Consider the following 14,303-nt stretch of genomic DNA (forward strand, 5'->3'; position numbering starts at 1 on the left):
TGGAAGATAAACTTCAGACTAGAAATAAATAGAAAAGACCTGATCAAATCTCAGTGTTGGAAAGAGAAGTAATAGCGAAGTTAATGTTTTGAGAGTGTTTTTAGCCATGGTCAAATTAAAAAAAAGGTGATGGATCAATAAGGATGTTTGTGATCTCATCAGTATTGACAGTACCAAATGTCTACTCAGCAGCTACTGGTGCAGGAGACAAATGTGATTTAATTTTACTCTGGCACAAATTGTGATTTAATTTTTATTCAAAGCCGATGAACCTTTTCCATGCTGTTTTTTTCAACAGAACTTTCTTTCTATTCATTGACTAATCACACACAAGAGTCCCATGGTCCTTAGAGAATATGTTTCTGTTTGATTTCCCAACAAAGCAAATATTGTAGACTTGAAGAGAAAAATACTTCAAATAATTTTAAAATTTGCTAAGTAGAATCAGAAGATGAAAGCATTCAGAGACATTCAATACCTCTGAAGGCTAAATCAGCAGTAGTTGATATTATTTTTTAATTCATCTCATCTTACTGCAAACAATTAGTTCTTAATGAAAATGCAGTGTGAACATTTGCTATATCCCCACTTCCACTAATTCATCATCGTTTATCCAAAATCATTTCAGGCCCTCAGTTATTGTTTTTTGACAAAAATAATCACTTTCTTTCATACATTTTACAAAGTACACATTTTTAAAAGAACATTTCAGACCCAGAAAAGGTTCAGATTTAACTTTTTATTAAGCTGAAATTTTATATTAAAAACTCTCTCTAGAACACACAAAAATGCACATAAATCTTGAGCAGTGTTTCACCTAAATTTCTCAATCATAAGTTATAGTCACAAGTATACCTGAAAATTCTCTTGCCTTGCCAGCTTTATAATCTCTTGTGTAAAATTATTCTGTTGAATTACAAGAGTATGTAGTGCAAACTGCACATAATCTTGGACCCATTTCAAAATAAATAGACATGGATATAGAACCAGCTCAAATGTATGTACAGTTATGGAAGTTCATGCAGGCATCAGAAATGCTGGAGTTACAGCTCCTCCCTGTAATAGCCAAGTTTTGCCAGCGACATCTCTTTCCTCAGTTGCATGACTTCCCAAAACATCTGGTCCACTGTATAAAAGAAAAGGAGATGTTGTGGGAAAAAATGCTTCTTTTGAAGTTCCCAATGAACAAAGATATTTAGCAATGCTAAATCTGAGTTTTCAGATACTAAAAGCACTATTTAAATATAATACAGCTACTGAGAGGCACTGACTGGAAAAATGTATATTTTATTTTAATATATGTCATGTCTAATCACTTTTGATTACATAGCTTATCATTCAGTTCATCCTTCAAACTAATTCAAGATTTTGCGGGTGAAATCTAATGACACATCAACCATTACCAACTGCACTATATTAATTATATTTTTCCTGCCTTAAAACTATTTACTTAATCTGTTTATATAAAAAAATTCTTTACTTCAGAATCCTACAGCCATTTAGGTTTTTTTTTTTAGATGCACCTACAAGGACTCAGATAAAAACATCTAAATTTCAAAATCCACTACCTTATAATGGTGTAAAAACATTATCACAAAAATAGAATTAACAACTATGCATACAGATATAAAAATTATGACAGATTACTTAGCTGATGTTTAACGATTTAAGGATGAACATATCAAATTGCATGCAACATTTTTCATATAATATTAAAATACTGAGACCATGTAAAATAGATTTCACATGACAGTACAGTGATGATGCTTACATCTTTAAAAATGTTTTACCATTTTTAAAATCAGTTTGCATGTTTGAATCTAACTTTTAAATAGTTTATCTAATTTAATCCCCAAGTGCAGTGCAGATATGGAACATTCACAAAATGATGTAAGAAAGTAAGAGAATAGGAAAAATGGTATATATATATTCTCTGTATGCCCAATTTAGAAGAATGCAACTCTGTTTTCTATTTTTCTTCCCCCACCTTTCCTTGATGCAGACAATCTGTCACAAAAATCTGTGGATATATTTATATGAAACTCAGTGATTGTCTAGAAATTAAAAGCTTAATGACATATTGCCCCTTTGAAATTTGCACAGATGACTCTCAGCTTAATTATGAAAAATAAATTCTTCTTCCTAACTGCATGCCATATGGGAATATAAAAAAGCAGCAAAGTAGGTGGTTTTAGATGCAGGTTTAGAGGTTGTTAGGAGCATTAGAACTTCCCCAAGTTCTCGGTTTATATAGCAAAAATAAACTTCTATCAGTCATGGCCAAATTTGAAAACCCACAACTTGCTGAAAAAAATATAGCAGCCCTGTTAAGAAATACACAACTTTCTTACAGTAACCCTCATTCTTAACTTACCATCCTGCTGTTTCACAAGCCCCTGCTGAATATATCGAATGTATGTGAAGAAATTACATACTGATGTGATCTGTACAAAAGATGGAAAATAAAGAATGAGAACTCCACATGTTCAATTACTTGCCTAATCCAGATATACAAATTATGATTTAGAGCTCGATACTTACCCTATACCTACAGAAAGGAGAAATATAATAGTAGTTTCCTGAGTCCCCCAGCTTGATTCGATGCTTGCAGGATTTACTTTGTCCACTGAGAGCACATTTTCTGTCAACAGAATGGAACAGTTTTAAATGATGGGTTATGATTTAATTTGCATGAATACTGAATTATGATATAGTTGTTTACCAAAAAGCCTGTCATCTATTTTTACACCACTTTGATAGAAATTATTGTAAGTTATGAACTGATATGCTCAGGGTTTACAATGTTTTGTAAAGTGTTAAACCACACAAGTAAAATTTATAACTCCAGAGAGAATTGCCCTTTGCAGTGGTCTTTGCAATTTTTTTAAAAGAAGTCCCCTCCCCCTAAAAGCATCTCAACCATTCCAGACTTCAGATCTCTTCACTTTGTTGTGGTTTAACATCTCTATGGTGGTGATTTGCAATGGTTATAGCCTAGCCCTAGTATAATATATGAACTCAGCCACAATGTTACCTATAAAGGTCGTTTGATGCTCATCTCTTGCTAGTTACCTAATTATAAGAAGTGCCACTTGAACAACTACTTGAAGTCAGCTTCTGATGCAATAGGAGGGCCATGGGGGGAATGAGAAATAAGATCAGTGAAATGCCTGATCCTGGGGGAAAAAACTTCTTTATGCCATAAAAAAATGGGGATATAGCCAAGATGGTGTGTAATTTGTAGGGGTGAAAAGAGTGAAATGTAGAAAGCACAGTAAAATATGGAGACAGGAAGGACACTCCTTGCTTCTTGAGCCAATTAACTGTCAGGCTTGCAGAGCCTGGGATGTACAAAGCTTCCCTTCGAAGTACTGGAGCACATCAGATGCCTGGTAATAGTCTCAGGCAACTAGCAAAACCAAGAAGATAATCAGTGTACACAAATGTGCTTTATAACTCCTGCATGTCCCTGCCATTATTTAATGCAGATGGTAACAAAGTATTATTTTTTGGAGATAAAGTAAAAAGATGTGCAAATATTAGAACATGTTCCAGTATTTTCATCTATGTATTCTTGTTATAGTTATTTGCCTTACAAGCAGTGCTTTTTTTCTAAAAAAAAAAAAAAAAAAAGGTGCCGGAACACATCATACAACCCGCCTTGCCTACCCTACAAGGTTCCATCCAAAAAAGGTGCCGGAACTCCATTCTGGGCGCTCTGTGAGAAAAAAAGCCCTGCTTACAAGTAAAAAAACATAGATACCACATAAAATATAAGAAAGTGAAATTAGATTCTAGAAAGTTGGTTTTTTCCCATAACATAATTATTAAGCGTACGAAATATTTATTTTCACAACCATAATCAGCCTCAGAATCACCACCAGTAAATGTTACTACTGCTCCTGATTTTATTAAGAAAAGAAAGTAGACTGGGCTATTAATCTAAGCCCCATAAATTAAGTTAGGACTGTGAGATTCAATGACAGTGATTCTCAGAGTTACTTAGAGTTCTAACTTATCTTATGGGCTTTTCATTAATAGCCCAGTCTATTTTCTTAATCTCTCTCATGGCACATCAACTACCTTTGCCCTGGTAATACTTGCAAGGGCCACAACTTTCTCTCTCTGTACAAAAGAAAATGGAGATCCCTGGCTTTCTGAGAAAGAAGTAGGGCATCCTGTAGCTTTCAATGCAGCATTTATGGAGTTTCTGATTTGGGATAAATCTCTTAGTCATTTCTTTCTGGCTGCCAGAATAAAACCCAGCAATACATTCCTGGTACCATAAGATCCTTTACATTGCAACGTACTTGGGTCCTCCACATTCAACTGCAGAAGCCTTTACAAATCGAACAGGCTGCAGACCAACAGGCTCAATGCTTAATGTATTGTTTTCTACAGCTTCCAGGACAGCAGAAGCCAACTGAAAATAGACCAAAAAGAGGTAAGTACTAGTTGTCCCAAGGTGTTTCCCATGTTATGAGCTCTATCTGGAGATACTATTAATTTACCTGAGGTGTGTACCTTCAATATTTTAAATCAGTATTTCTCAATCTTGGCCTTTTAAAGATGTATGCACTTCAACTCCCAGAATTCTTTGCCAGCATGGCTCCCTGGGAATTCTAGGAGCTGAAGTCCATATATCTTCCAGTGGTCAAGACTGAGAAATACTGCTTTAGAAGCACAGGAATGAAAATGTGAAAAATATATCTAGCTGCTACCGCTCTCTCCAAAGCTATATTAGTAGCAGAAATTGCATTAAGGCTAGACCCTATCATGGTTCTTCTCATATAAACCAGAACAATACAGGATATAATACAAAGGAGCAAAACCATACAATTCCTTAACATAAGAACCACCTTTAGATTTGCATTGCAAGGGAAGGCAGCATTTTGGTGGCCATTATTATTGGGAAATTTCACATTATTTTCTTCCACATTTTTATTGGCAGGGAAGAAGATAAAGAGTTTTAGAGTTTAATTGCAATTCTCATTTGTTTCTAGCTTTTAGATGGTGGGAAAGTACTACTGAACTACATTAGATTATCCCACACCCACCCCACAAACAGAGCTCAGATATCACAGGTCCCATTTATGGATTATGATCAAGAATAAATCATTCTCAGTATATTTCATATATCAAGACAGATGGCTTTCAATTTGAAAAACTAATGAACATATCAGCTTTTTTTTAAATAAAACTTTTATTGTTTTTTTTCCATTTTTTTACAAAAGCTTAGGACACAACATGGTGGTCAGAGTGTTAAATCATTCAAAAACAAAATCATATACATATGGCTCAAATTAATTATAAACAATTTCCTCTCTGTAAGGAATAATATTACTTATTAAAATTAATACAATTTTAGATAAAGTTCAATCAAACAAAAATCCTCAATCACCTTGCAATTATGATAATCTATATCCTGTGTTAAGCTTTACTAATTACAATTGTCATATTCCAGTTACATTTCAATAGACATATACTTGGGATTTCAGGTATCCTTAATAATAGATCGTTCATTAAAACTATTTTTTTCCCTATCACAAGTGGTTCTTACTCTCTCTCTCTATTACAGCATATTTTTCTCATTTAAAATAACAATATAAATCCAACAAATATAATTCTATTTTTAAAAATATATTCTATCATTTCATTAATCCACATCTATAAAAAAATCTTTTAAAGCCCTTTTATAAAGTTTACACTTTCAAATACTTATCAAGAATAATGTCAGGAAATTCCCAGCCTTCATTCATTATTAAATCAAACAGAAATTCTCTCTCTGTTTCAAAATAATTATCATATTTAAAATAACAGTGCAGTTCCCAAAAAAAATCTATTTTTGAAAACATGTTCTATCATTTCATCACTCTACGTCTATAAAATCTTTTTAACCCCTAAACAAGTTTACTCCCTAATAGTTATCTATGATAATAGTCAATTCTCATCCTTCTTTCATTGTTAAATCAGACAAAATCTCTAAAGCCTTTTTAACCCATCAAGTAATGTTTTATATCACATTTAAACCTGACTCTAGCTTTCTTTCTAGACCAGGTTGGTTCCCATATTAAAACTTCAAACTTTGGTTACAAAAATTTCTAATCAATTCAAACTGAGCAAAATTTTATTCTCTTCCTGCCAATATCATCTGGGCGTTATATTGACTTTTATTTCATATTATAATTGTAAATAAGTTATCCGCTTTGTTGTGATTTCCAGAAAGTTGTATCTGAGTGTCAATCTTTGTAATTTTCGGTAGTTGAACTGAATCAGTTACAGTTAGTTCTTGATCATCCAAGTTATCCATCCATTATAGGTAATGCTGTGTAGAATTAGTGGGCTCAGTGGTTACCACCTTTTCTCCCAGCATAGATTCATCATTGGGTTGTAAGCATAATGTCTCTGTCTCTTTAGATTATATGTCTTGATGTGTGAAAGCCTGTTCAGTATTGCTCTGTTCTTCCTCTGGTGTTTCTTGTTCCATGGCTTGACTCATTGTTGAAAGGTCTGTTGGAAGTGCCAAGGTGGCATCTTTAGATTGTCTCCTAGATTTCCAATAAGTTTTGAAGTATGCAGTCATTTCAAAAATGTTTTCCAATATTAGATCATAGTCAAGATATGGAATATTTTCTTCCATTTTGGTGGTAGACTAGCCTATTCCTTTATTAGAAACTATATTTAACAAAAGTCCACAAATATCCGCCTCCAAAGGTCTAATAGCCAGCTTCACCACCCAATGTCAGATTATCTTTTCTCTTTTACTGTCATATGAAATCCAATCCCTCTTCCAATCACAAAGATAGAGCTGTAATGTCACTTTTGGCCACCAGATGTCCTCAATGGACCATAAGATCTTTTTTCCAAGTTGATAAAGTTAAAAAAACAAAAAGTTTTCACTCTTTTTTTTTTTAATTTAACAAGAGAGGTACCTCCAACGTTATAAAGTTGATAGGAACAAATTAGCAATGTCCCTTTTTTCTTCTTTTCCCCTAAATATCCCCACAGAGAAAGTCCAATGGTAGAAAAAACAACCAAAAAAGACGAAGAGTTTTTTTAAGCTCTTTTTCTGATATAGGCAGCCGCCGTTTTCTTAGCAAAGGGAAATAATCAGAGCACTTTACAGGAAAAATCAGTATAGCGAGAAAAGGGAGTCTCACCCAGATTCACCACGGTGGGTCTTCATGCTTAGTTGTTCTTTTGACTTGTGGTTGGTACAGCTGGTTGATCGGCCATTTTACTGGCCGATCTTCTCCCTCAGCCCTCAGAGTTCACTCGGCCAACTGGGGGAGCCGCCGCTCCTCCGCAGCCGAGCACAGCCTCCTCGACGGTAGTCGCACCCTCCAGGGCGACGTTCAACCCGCCTAAGGGTCTACCGGCGGAGGTCTCTTCGTACAGCTAGAGGCGCCGCAATCCGGAACCGGAAGTCTCAACATATCAACTTTTAAAGCTAGTGAAAAGAAGAATAGCAATGTAGAACAACTGCCCAGAGGTTCTAATTCTGGGTTCATAAGATTAGAAACCAATGCAATATCTATATTCATTAAAATAAGATTTTAGGAGAAGTAAGATTGTAGTACAATATGGGAAGGAAAAGGAAAGAAATATATTATAATCTGGAAAAATTAACTGAAATATTTTCCATTAAAACAGTTTGCATTTTAAGCAAAGCAGATAAAGTGAAGTTGGGACTGTGCTTATGATCTTACTTCAGCTTTCCTTTGCTTTACAGTCTTGCTGTCATAAATATGAGGACTGGTTAAGTTACTTCAGGATCACTAAATGAGGCAATCACTAATCAAGGACTACACGTAGATTGATTCCTTTAAACCATTTATCAACTGAAACTACTCAAAGGTTCAATATGGCTGCTTTGAAACTCTCAATAATGAATCCAGAAGAAATTTTTTTCTCATGAAATAATATGTATGACCTTAACTGTGAAGTGGTCCAGAGCTACAGTATGTGCAATACAAACAAAATCAATCCTACCTATAATTCTGTAGAAATGCTTTGCAGGTAAAAGAGGGAATTTTGCACTTAACTGAAGATATCAAAGTATTAGGTGGTGGTTGTTTTAAAGGCCTTCTTTCATATTACATAACCAATCTAAGTATCATTATATGTTTTCAAAGCATTACCTCACTTTTTGAGAAGGTTAAGCATGGAAAGATATCCTCCTCGTAGATTTTATTGAGAAAAGGGCATGTCCTGTCCATGGTAGGATCATCTTTCCAGGATCTGAATTCATTGTATAGAGATATATCAGCCTAACATTGAAATAAAACAGGCAAAATGAGAGGCCAAGCCTTCATTCAAGAATCACATTATATCATAACCCAGGGCTTTTCAACCTTTTTACCCATTGTACCACTTTTAGGATATGGCAATATCTGAGTACCAACAGTCGCCCAGCAAGGTGTCAAAAACTTGACCAACAGCTTTCTTTTAGTTTGTTCAAGGCTAGCGCTTATCACTACATTGTTTCTTTTGCTTAGCGTTTCTTGGCTGTCTACCAGAGGCTATTAACTGAGCTGGCTGGGGGGAGGGAGAGGGGGGGGAGGGAGGGAGGGAGGGAGAGAGAGAACCTCTTCTCTGGTACTTTTTTCGGCTTGACTTTTCTAAGAGAAGGGAAATGGATGTTTCTTTTGGAACAGCTTTTCGTATTTGTAATAGTTGGTTTCTGGGGCTAGGTTTTCTACCTCTTTTCCTATTGTTCCTGTCTGTTTAATATTTCCCAAAGATATTTCTTTTTCATGGGTATGTAGATGCTAACTTCTAATTATTCATTGAAACAATAATACATCACAGCCATGAAGCAAGTTTCAAATTGACTCCAGAGTTCAGAGATCTTAAACCAGGGGTGGGGAACTTGGCTCTTTTATGACTTGTGGACTTCAAATCCCAGAATTCCTGAGCCAGCATGGCTCAGCTTGGAAACCTCTTCCTTTCCCCTCAGCATGGCTGGCTCAGGAATTCTGGGAGCTGAAGTCCACAAGTCATAAAAGAGCAACTCCAGCCGTCTCTCGCACAGGCTTGTGCAGTGCTGCTGCCGGTTCAGCTCATTTCCCTCCCCCGCTAGGATGGTCACGTACCACCTGCCAGGTGCCAATGTACCACAGGTGGTACGGGTACCACCGGTTGAAAAGCCCTGGCATAAACCATATTGTACCAAACCATAATCAACAAATGATGCACATTACACAGCAAACTGTGGACAGCAGAGCTTTGTTAAGAACTTTGAATCTACATTAATTTGCAGGTGCTTCATCCTTCCACTTAAATCAAGATAATTAAAGTCCATCGTACCATTGCATAGCGGTTTCAAGGCACTAAACGGCAGAACTGGACAAGTAAGGCAGACTTCCCCAAACTGGGTATCGACTTCAGCAATAGCTATGTTGACTGGGAATTTTAAGAATTGAAGTCGACATATTTGAAGAATACCCAGAACAGAGAAAACTGAACTAAAGTATTAGTTATTTGTCAACTTCTGCCTTTGGCTTCTTAATATTCACATACATAGATGCCATTGTTCATACTTCAATCAATTTTTCTTTTTTGGATTTAAGAGATATGTACTAGTGTAAGCCAAAGTAGCACCATACTAAAGAAGTTAACAATTTCTGGGACCACCAATATTTAAATTACATGGCAAATATATGCTCCGTCCGCTTAGGAAAAGTAGACTAAAAATGCTCAGTAAATTTCTAACTGGCTGTTGAAAAAGAATATAAAGAAAACTGGATGGTTGAAAGGAATGAAATAGTGGATGGTATAGTTGGCTGGCTGATGCAACAAATGGGAGATCTCTTGAACACAGCATATTGTTGAGATTTTTCCAATTGCCATTAATTTAGTGCTTTAATTCTATAACTTTTAAAAAAGAGATTCTATTTTCTTTATCTACTTTTTCTACCAGAATTTACTCCCAATTCCATCCCATAAAAACCTGACAACAACTAGCTTAATATAGGAAGAAGCCTTGTTAAGCCAATGAAACTAAAAGCTAACCCTAAATTAAATTAAATTAAATGTGCAGCTGCAACTATATCATTCAAACCACAGGGGGGAGGGCAGTTATGAGTTTTTCCTCAATATAGCATTTCCTTGTATGTGGCTAAAACTGAAACAGGGAAAATCTGTTCCTGTCAAAAATATGTTCCAGTCCTGAAGGCAGGACAAGAAGCAATGGATGGAAACTAATCAAGGAGAGAAGCAACCTAGAACTAAGGAGAAACTTCCTGGCAGTTAGAACAATTAACCAGTGGAACAACCTGCCTCCAGAAACAGTGAATGCTCCAATATTGGAAGTTTTTAAGAAAAGACTGGACAGCCATTTGTCCGAACTGGTATAGAGTTTCCTACCTGAGCAGGGGGTTGGACTAGATGACCTCCAAAGTCCCTTCCAACTTTACTACTAGTACTACTACTACTACTACTACTACTACTACTACTACTATAAAATGCATTCACATGAATAAAGCAACAGGTCTAACAAATGATTATATATAGACTTTTCTTTCAAGCAAACATCATTACTGAAGAGTTTCAGTTGCATGTGGCAGAAGAGGGCTCAAATTATAAACAAGGACTTTCTGTAAAAGCAGCCAAATTTTTTTGCAATCCCCGAGTTCCATATTTCACCACATCCCAATTATTAAAATACCTCTTTGCAGTCCTTTACAATTGGCTGCATCATGTTAACTTCCTGGTTATTGACACCTATTGCACTGCTTGTACTCTTGTTCCTTGTGTGGCCTTTTCTGAAGACTGTTTTTCCACTAGACTGAAGCTCTTTTGTTGGCGAAGTTGGAGAAGTAGATAGCACTAATGCTTTCAGAGCTGCTACTTCAGCCTGAAGTATATCAATCTAAATATATATCAAAAGAAAAATATGTTAGAAACATGCATCCTGCATAGTAAGATGAAATACTATTGTATTTTTTAATTTATAACAAGAGAAAACATGGCACATTGCCCTTGGAATTATCATAAAAAGATGCATGTGAGTATAAGTTTCATAATTCATAGCCAATATGATTGAAATAAAAAGCATTGCAACCCCAGAAAAATCAAGATTTCAGTGCATAGGTAGCAAACTAGCAACAAGATTGATTTTGAAGGGCAACTAAAATCTGATACCTTTTGAATTATAATGTATTATTCTATATTCACGTTATATTAATGTATAACAGTAATATAATTATGAAAAATTATTTTAGTAGGACATGCACACACACACAAACATATATATTAAAATATTTTGCTTGAGGTAGGAAATATAAAATAATTATAGAAAGAAAGGAGAACTATGAAAGGGACACAGTTAAGGGCTGTTCTAGTGATTTATTTTGCTAGGAATTGTTTTAATTTCCTTTTTTTTTTGCATTTTTATGTTAATTAAAACTGCAAGCCACTCACAGTGTTCAATTTGAGCCAAAAAAGCAGCATATGAATTGAGCAAATAAATAGATTGATTACACTGATTATTTCAGCAGTGAGTTGAATCTGAAAAGGCTTACCAATTTTGAATACTGATTTAATTCTTTATGCAAAATAATCATTCAAAAAATAAGAATCCTATTCTCAAATGGTGAGAATACAGTTTCTCACCAATTTCTCTTTAGATTGTTTTGACACAGAATCAACAAAATTGATTTTTGAACTCTGTACATTTGAAATGCAGTTAGGAAATCACAAAAAAGAAGCATGCACAGAGAGAAAGAGAGAAATTTTGTAAATACTGGCTATAATATCAAGAATTAGAAGTCACCTTTCCTTGTGCTTCTTTCAACTGTTTTTCTGCTGTGGCCTGCTTTATATTAGCTTCTCTCACCATCTTATGAGCTTCCTATTGAAAACAAAGCTTATGTGGTATAATTACTTCACACAGATTTACACTATATATGTAAAATAGGACCCAATATATTCATTTTTAAAATTCTCTTTTATTTTACTTTTATTAGAAGCATTAGACAGAAATAAGATTTTAGATCTTGCAATTGTGATGACATAACTTCTGAAAAACTTATAATGCACTGTTAGGAACGTTACCTATGCCTTAAAATTACTGAAGTATAGCACAGTAATTGGAAAAATGAATCTAAGCAAATTTAAACAATCACTGAGACTTAATTACCACTGAGAAGCTAACGATGAGAATATCATTCTAAAATCAAAAACATAAATTTGAATAACATCATCTAAGCTATGGAGAAATTTTCTTCATTTTGAATATGCAATGTTCAGAAACACAAACAATTTCCAAATTTGCCATTTTGGGGAAAAAAATTAAAGGTTTAATGAAATTATCCATATCATTCCTAGAGTATATTATACCAAAGTCTTCAAACAAACCTCAAACAGGCTAGCAGTGAGTTCTTCCAGTTCCTGGCCAAGTTGATCACGTACTTTAGAAAGCCTCTCACATTCTTCATCTTTTAGTTTCAGCTCCTATGGAAAAAATGTTATTTTGACATAGCTGACAGATTTAACTTGCAAACTCAAAACAGTATGGAAGTTAGGTTCATATTATATGCAACTTCGCAGGCAAATGCATTTTATTCAGGGACCTGGTTTTTTTATAACTAATCAAAATGCATAGAATCCATTTTTAATATAAAATAAAACAAAGACAACAGGAGATGAAAGTTCTATCTTCTTCACTCCTTTATCTACACTACTCTCTTGGGCTCATATAACAAGTGGGTGAGTTTAAGAAGTAGGCTTCTTATTTAAGAAACATAGTTCAATATCATACTGAGATTATTAACTATGTCTTTCTAAAATTATATTAACATATATGTTAAAATCTGAAACCAAAATAAAGCAATAAAAGAATAAGACCAAACCATGTTAAGTTAAATTGCTTGTATCATTCAAAATAAATTAACTTCCCTCACTTTTAAAATATTCTTGTATGGGTCAAATAAATCTGAAAGTTATTTTCTGATGAATTAATTTCATTTTTAAATCATAAGCAGTGTATTTCAATTTTTTTTTACCACCTGGACCATTGATTTCCCGAAATTGAATATTCCAATTCTTTCTTCCACAGATCAAGGTATAACTAATACTTTTATTTCATCTTTTAATACCTTATAAAATTAAATGGTAGATTTTTATGCAAGGAAAATGTGTCTTAAAGAAGTCAATACTGCAGATTCTCAGAGACTGCTAACCATCTTAACTATACTATTCAGTTAGGGATGTTTCAGCTGTATATACTAACATAGTTGTATATTCAGCAAGTGTATATTGAAGGAAACTAAAATTCAAAAAGTAATATCTCAAATTGTTAAAATCACCATTAAAAATCAACTAGTTTAAAGCATTCATCCTTTTTTAGTCCAAGCATTCCAATAAAATATTTTCCTGCTATTTTCAGAACTATGTCAAGTTCTTTTGTCATTTGTCTAGCACAGTACCACAGGAGCAGGAAGTTCCAGAAATTTAGAGAGGCCTTTTCCCAAATTATACAGAGATTCTAAGGACTGAATGAACCCTAATGATCTGCTTATCTATTGAATACCTGAATAACAACCCTTTCCCATAGCCAGAAATTTCAAGAAATATCAAAAGAACGATAACTAAACAAAAAAAAATGGAAAAATGAAAACATAAGGAACTCAGGGACATAAAGATGTAACATGACCTCAATAAGATCCCTAGTCCATGTTATATGGTAGCTAACACAGTGTCCACAAGCTGAAGTGCAATTGTCACATTCTTTATTTAATTTTTTTTGCCTGTAATTAAAAGCATTTTTCTGAACTGGTGGGACAACTAAATCTGTGGAACCTGCACATATGTACACACAAAGTACATTTCACAAAATCTGCCATATCTGTAGCCAAATCTGAATACAAAAATTGGTTAACTAAAAACAAATTTCTATTTAAGAACCAGTGTGAATCCTTTAGACCAGGGGTGTCAAACTGCCAGCCCACGGGCCGGATGCGTCATGTGGAAGCTACGCCCACCCCATTGCCAGCAATGGCAAAACAGTCCCGATATGTTGCATAACTTCACGTGACGTCGCGAGTTTGACATGTCTGCTTTAGACTTTAACAAGTGTTAAAGATAATGTACAGCACTAGGGGGCAGTAAATATTAAGAAATGTAAATCAAGGCAATGGTTGCAAGATCCCAGAACAGAAAGGATCGCTCCCTATGTAGGTGAAAATCAAGCCACTGCAATATGCAACAGTGTTCTCAGCATTTCTGTATCAGTCTCTAAAGAGATATAGAAATATTATATTTTAGCAGAATTATAAAGTAGCAATCATTCTGAAGGCAAA

The 14,303-nt window shown here is 34.6% G+C and overlaps 1 protein-coding gene across 3 annotated transcripts in view; it reads right to left on the reverse strand.

The window, feature by feature from the left end:
- Window positions 1-719: 719 nt before the first annotated feature.
- LOC120308437 (RAB3A interacting protein) overlaps window positions 720-14,303 on the reverse strand; it is a 112,254-nt gene continuing 98,670 nt past the window's right edge. For all 3 annotated transcript variants that reach the window (XM_039344496.1, XM_039344494.1, XM_039344495.1), the window contains 8 exons: window positions 12,361-12,456; window positions 11,777-11,854; window positions 10,670-10,873; window positions 8,142-8,270; window positions 4,311-4,423; window positions 2,542-2,641; window positions 2,375-2,444; window positions 720-1,126 (listed from right to left, as the gene is read on the reverse strand). In XM_039344496.1, coding sequence (XP_039200430.1) covers window positions 1,044-1,126; window positions 2,375-2,444; window positions 2,542-2,641; window positions 4,311-4,423; window positions 8,142-8,270; window positions 10,670-10,873; window positions 11,777-11,842 — 765 coding nt within the window. In that variant the 5' untranslated portion in view covers window positions 11,843-11,854; window positions 12,361-12,456 and the 3' untranslated portion in view covers window positions 720-1,043. The remainder of the gene's footprint in view (window positions 1,127-2,374; window positions 2,445-2,541; window positions 2,642-4,310; window positions 4,424-8,141; window positions 8,271-10,669; window positions 10,874-11,776; window positions 11,855-12,360; window positions 12,457-14,303) is intronic.

This window comes from Crotalus tigris, unplaced genomic scaffold (genome assembly GCF_016545835.1).
Source record: "Crotalus tigris isolate CLP2741 ecotype Arizona unplaced genomic scaffold, ASM1654583v1 scf7180000017916.3911339, whole genome shotgun sequence".
Taxonomy (NCBI): Eukaryota; Metazoa; Chordata; class Lepidosauria; order Squamata; family Viperidae; genus Crotalus; species Crotalus tigris.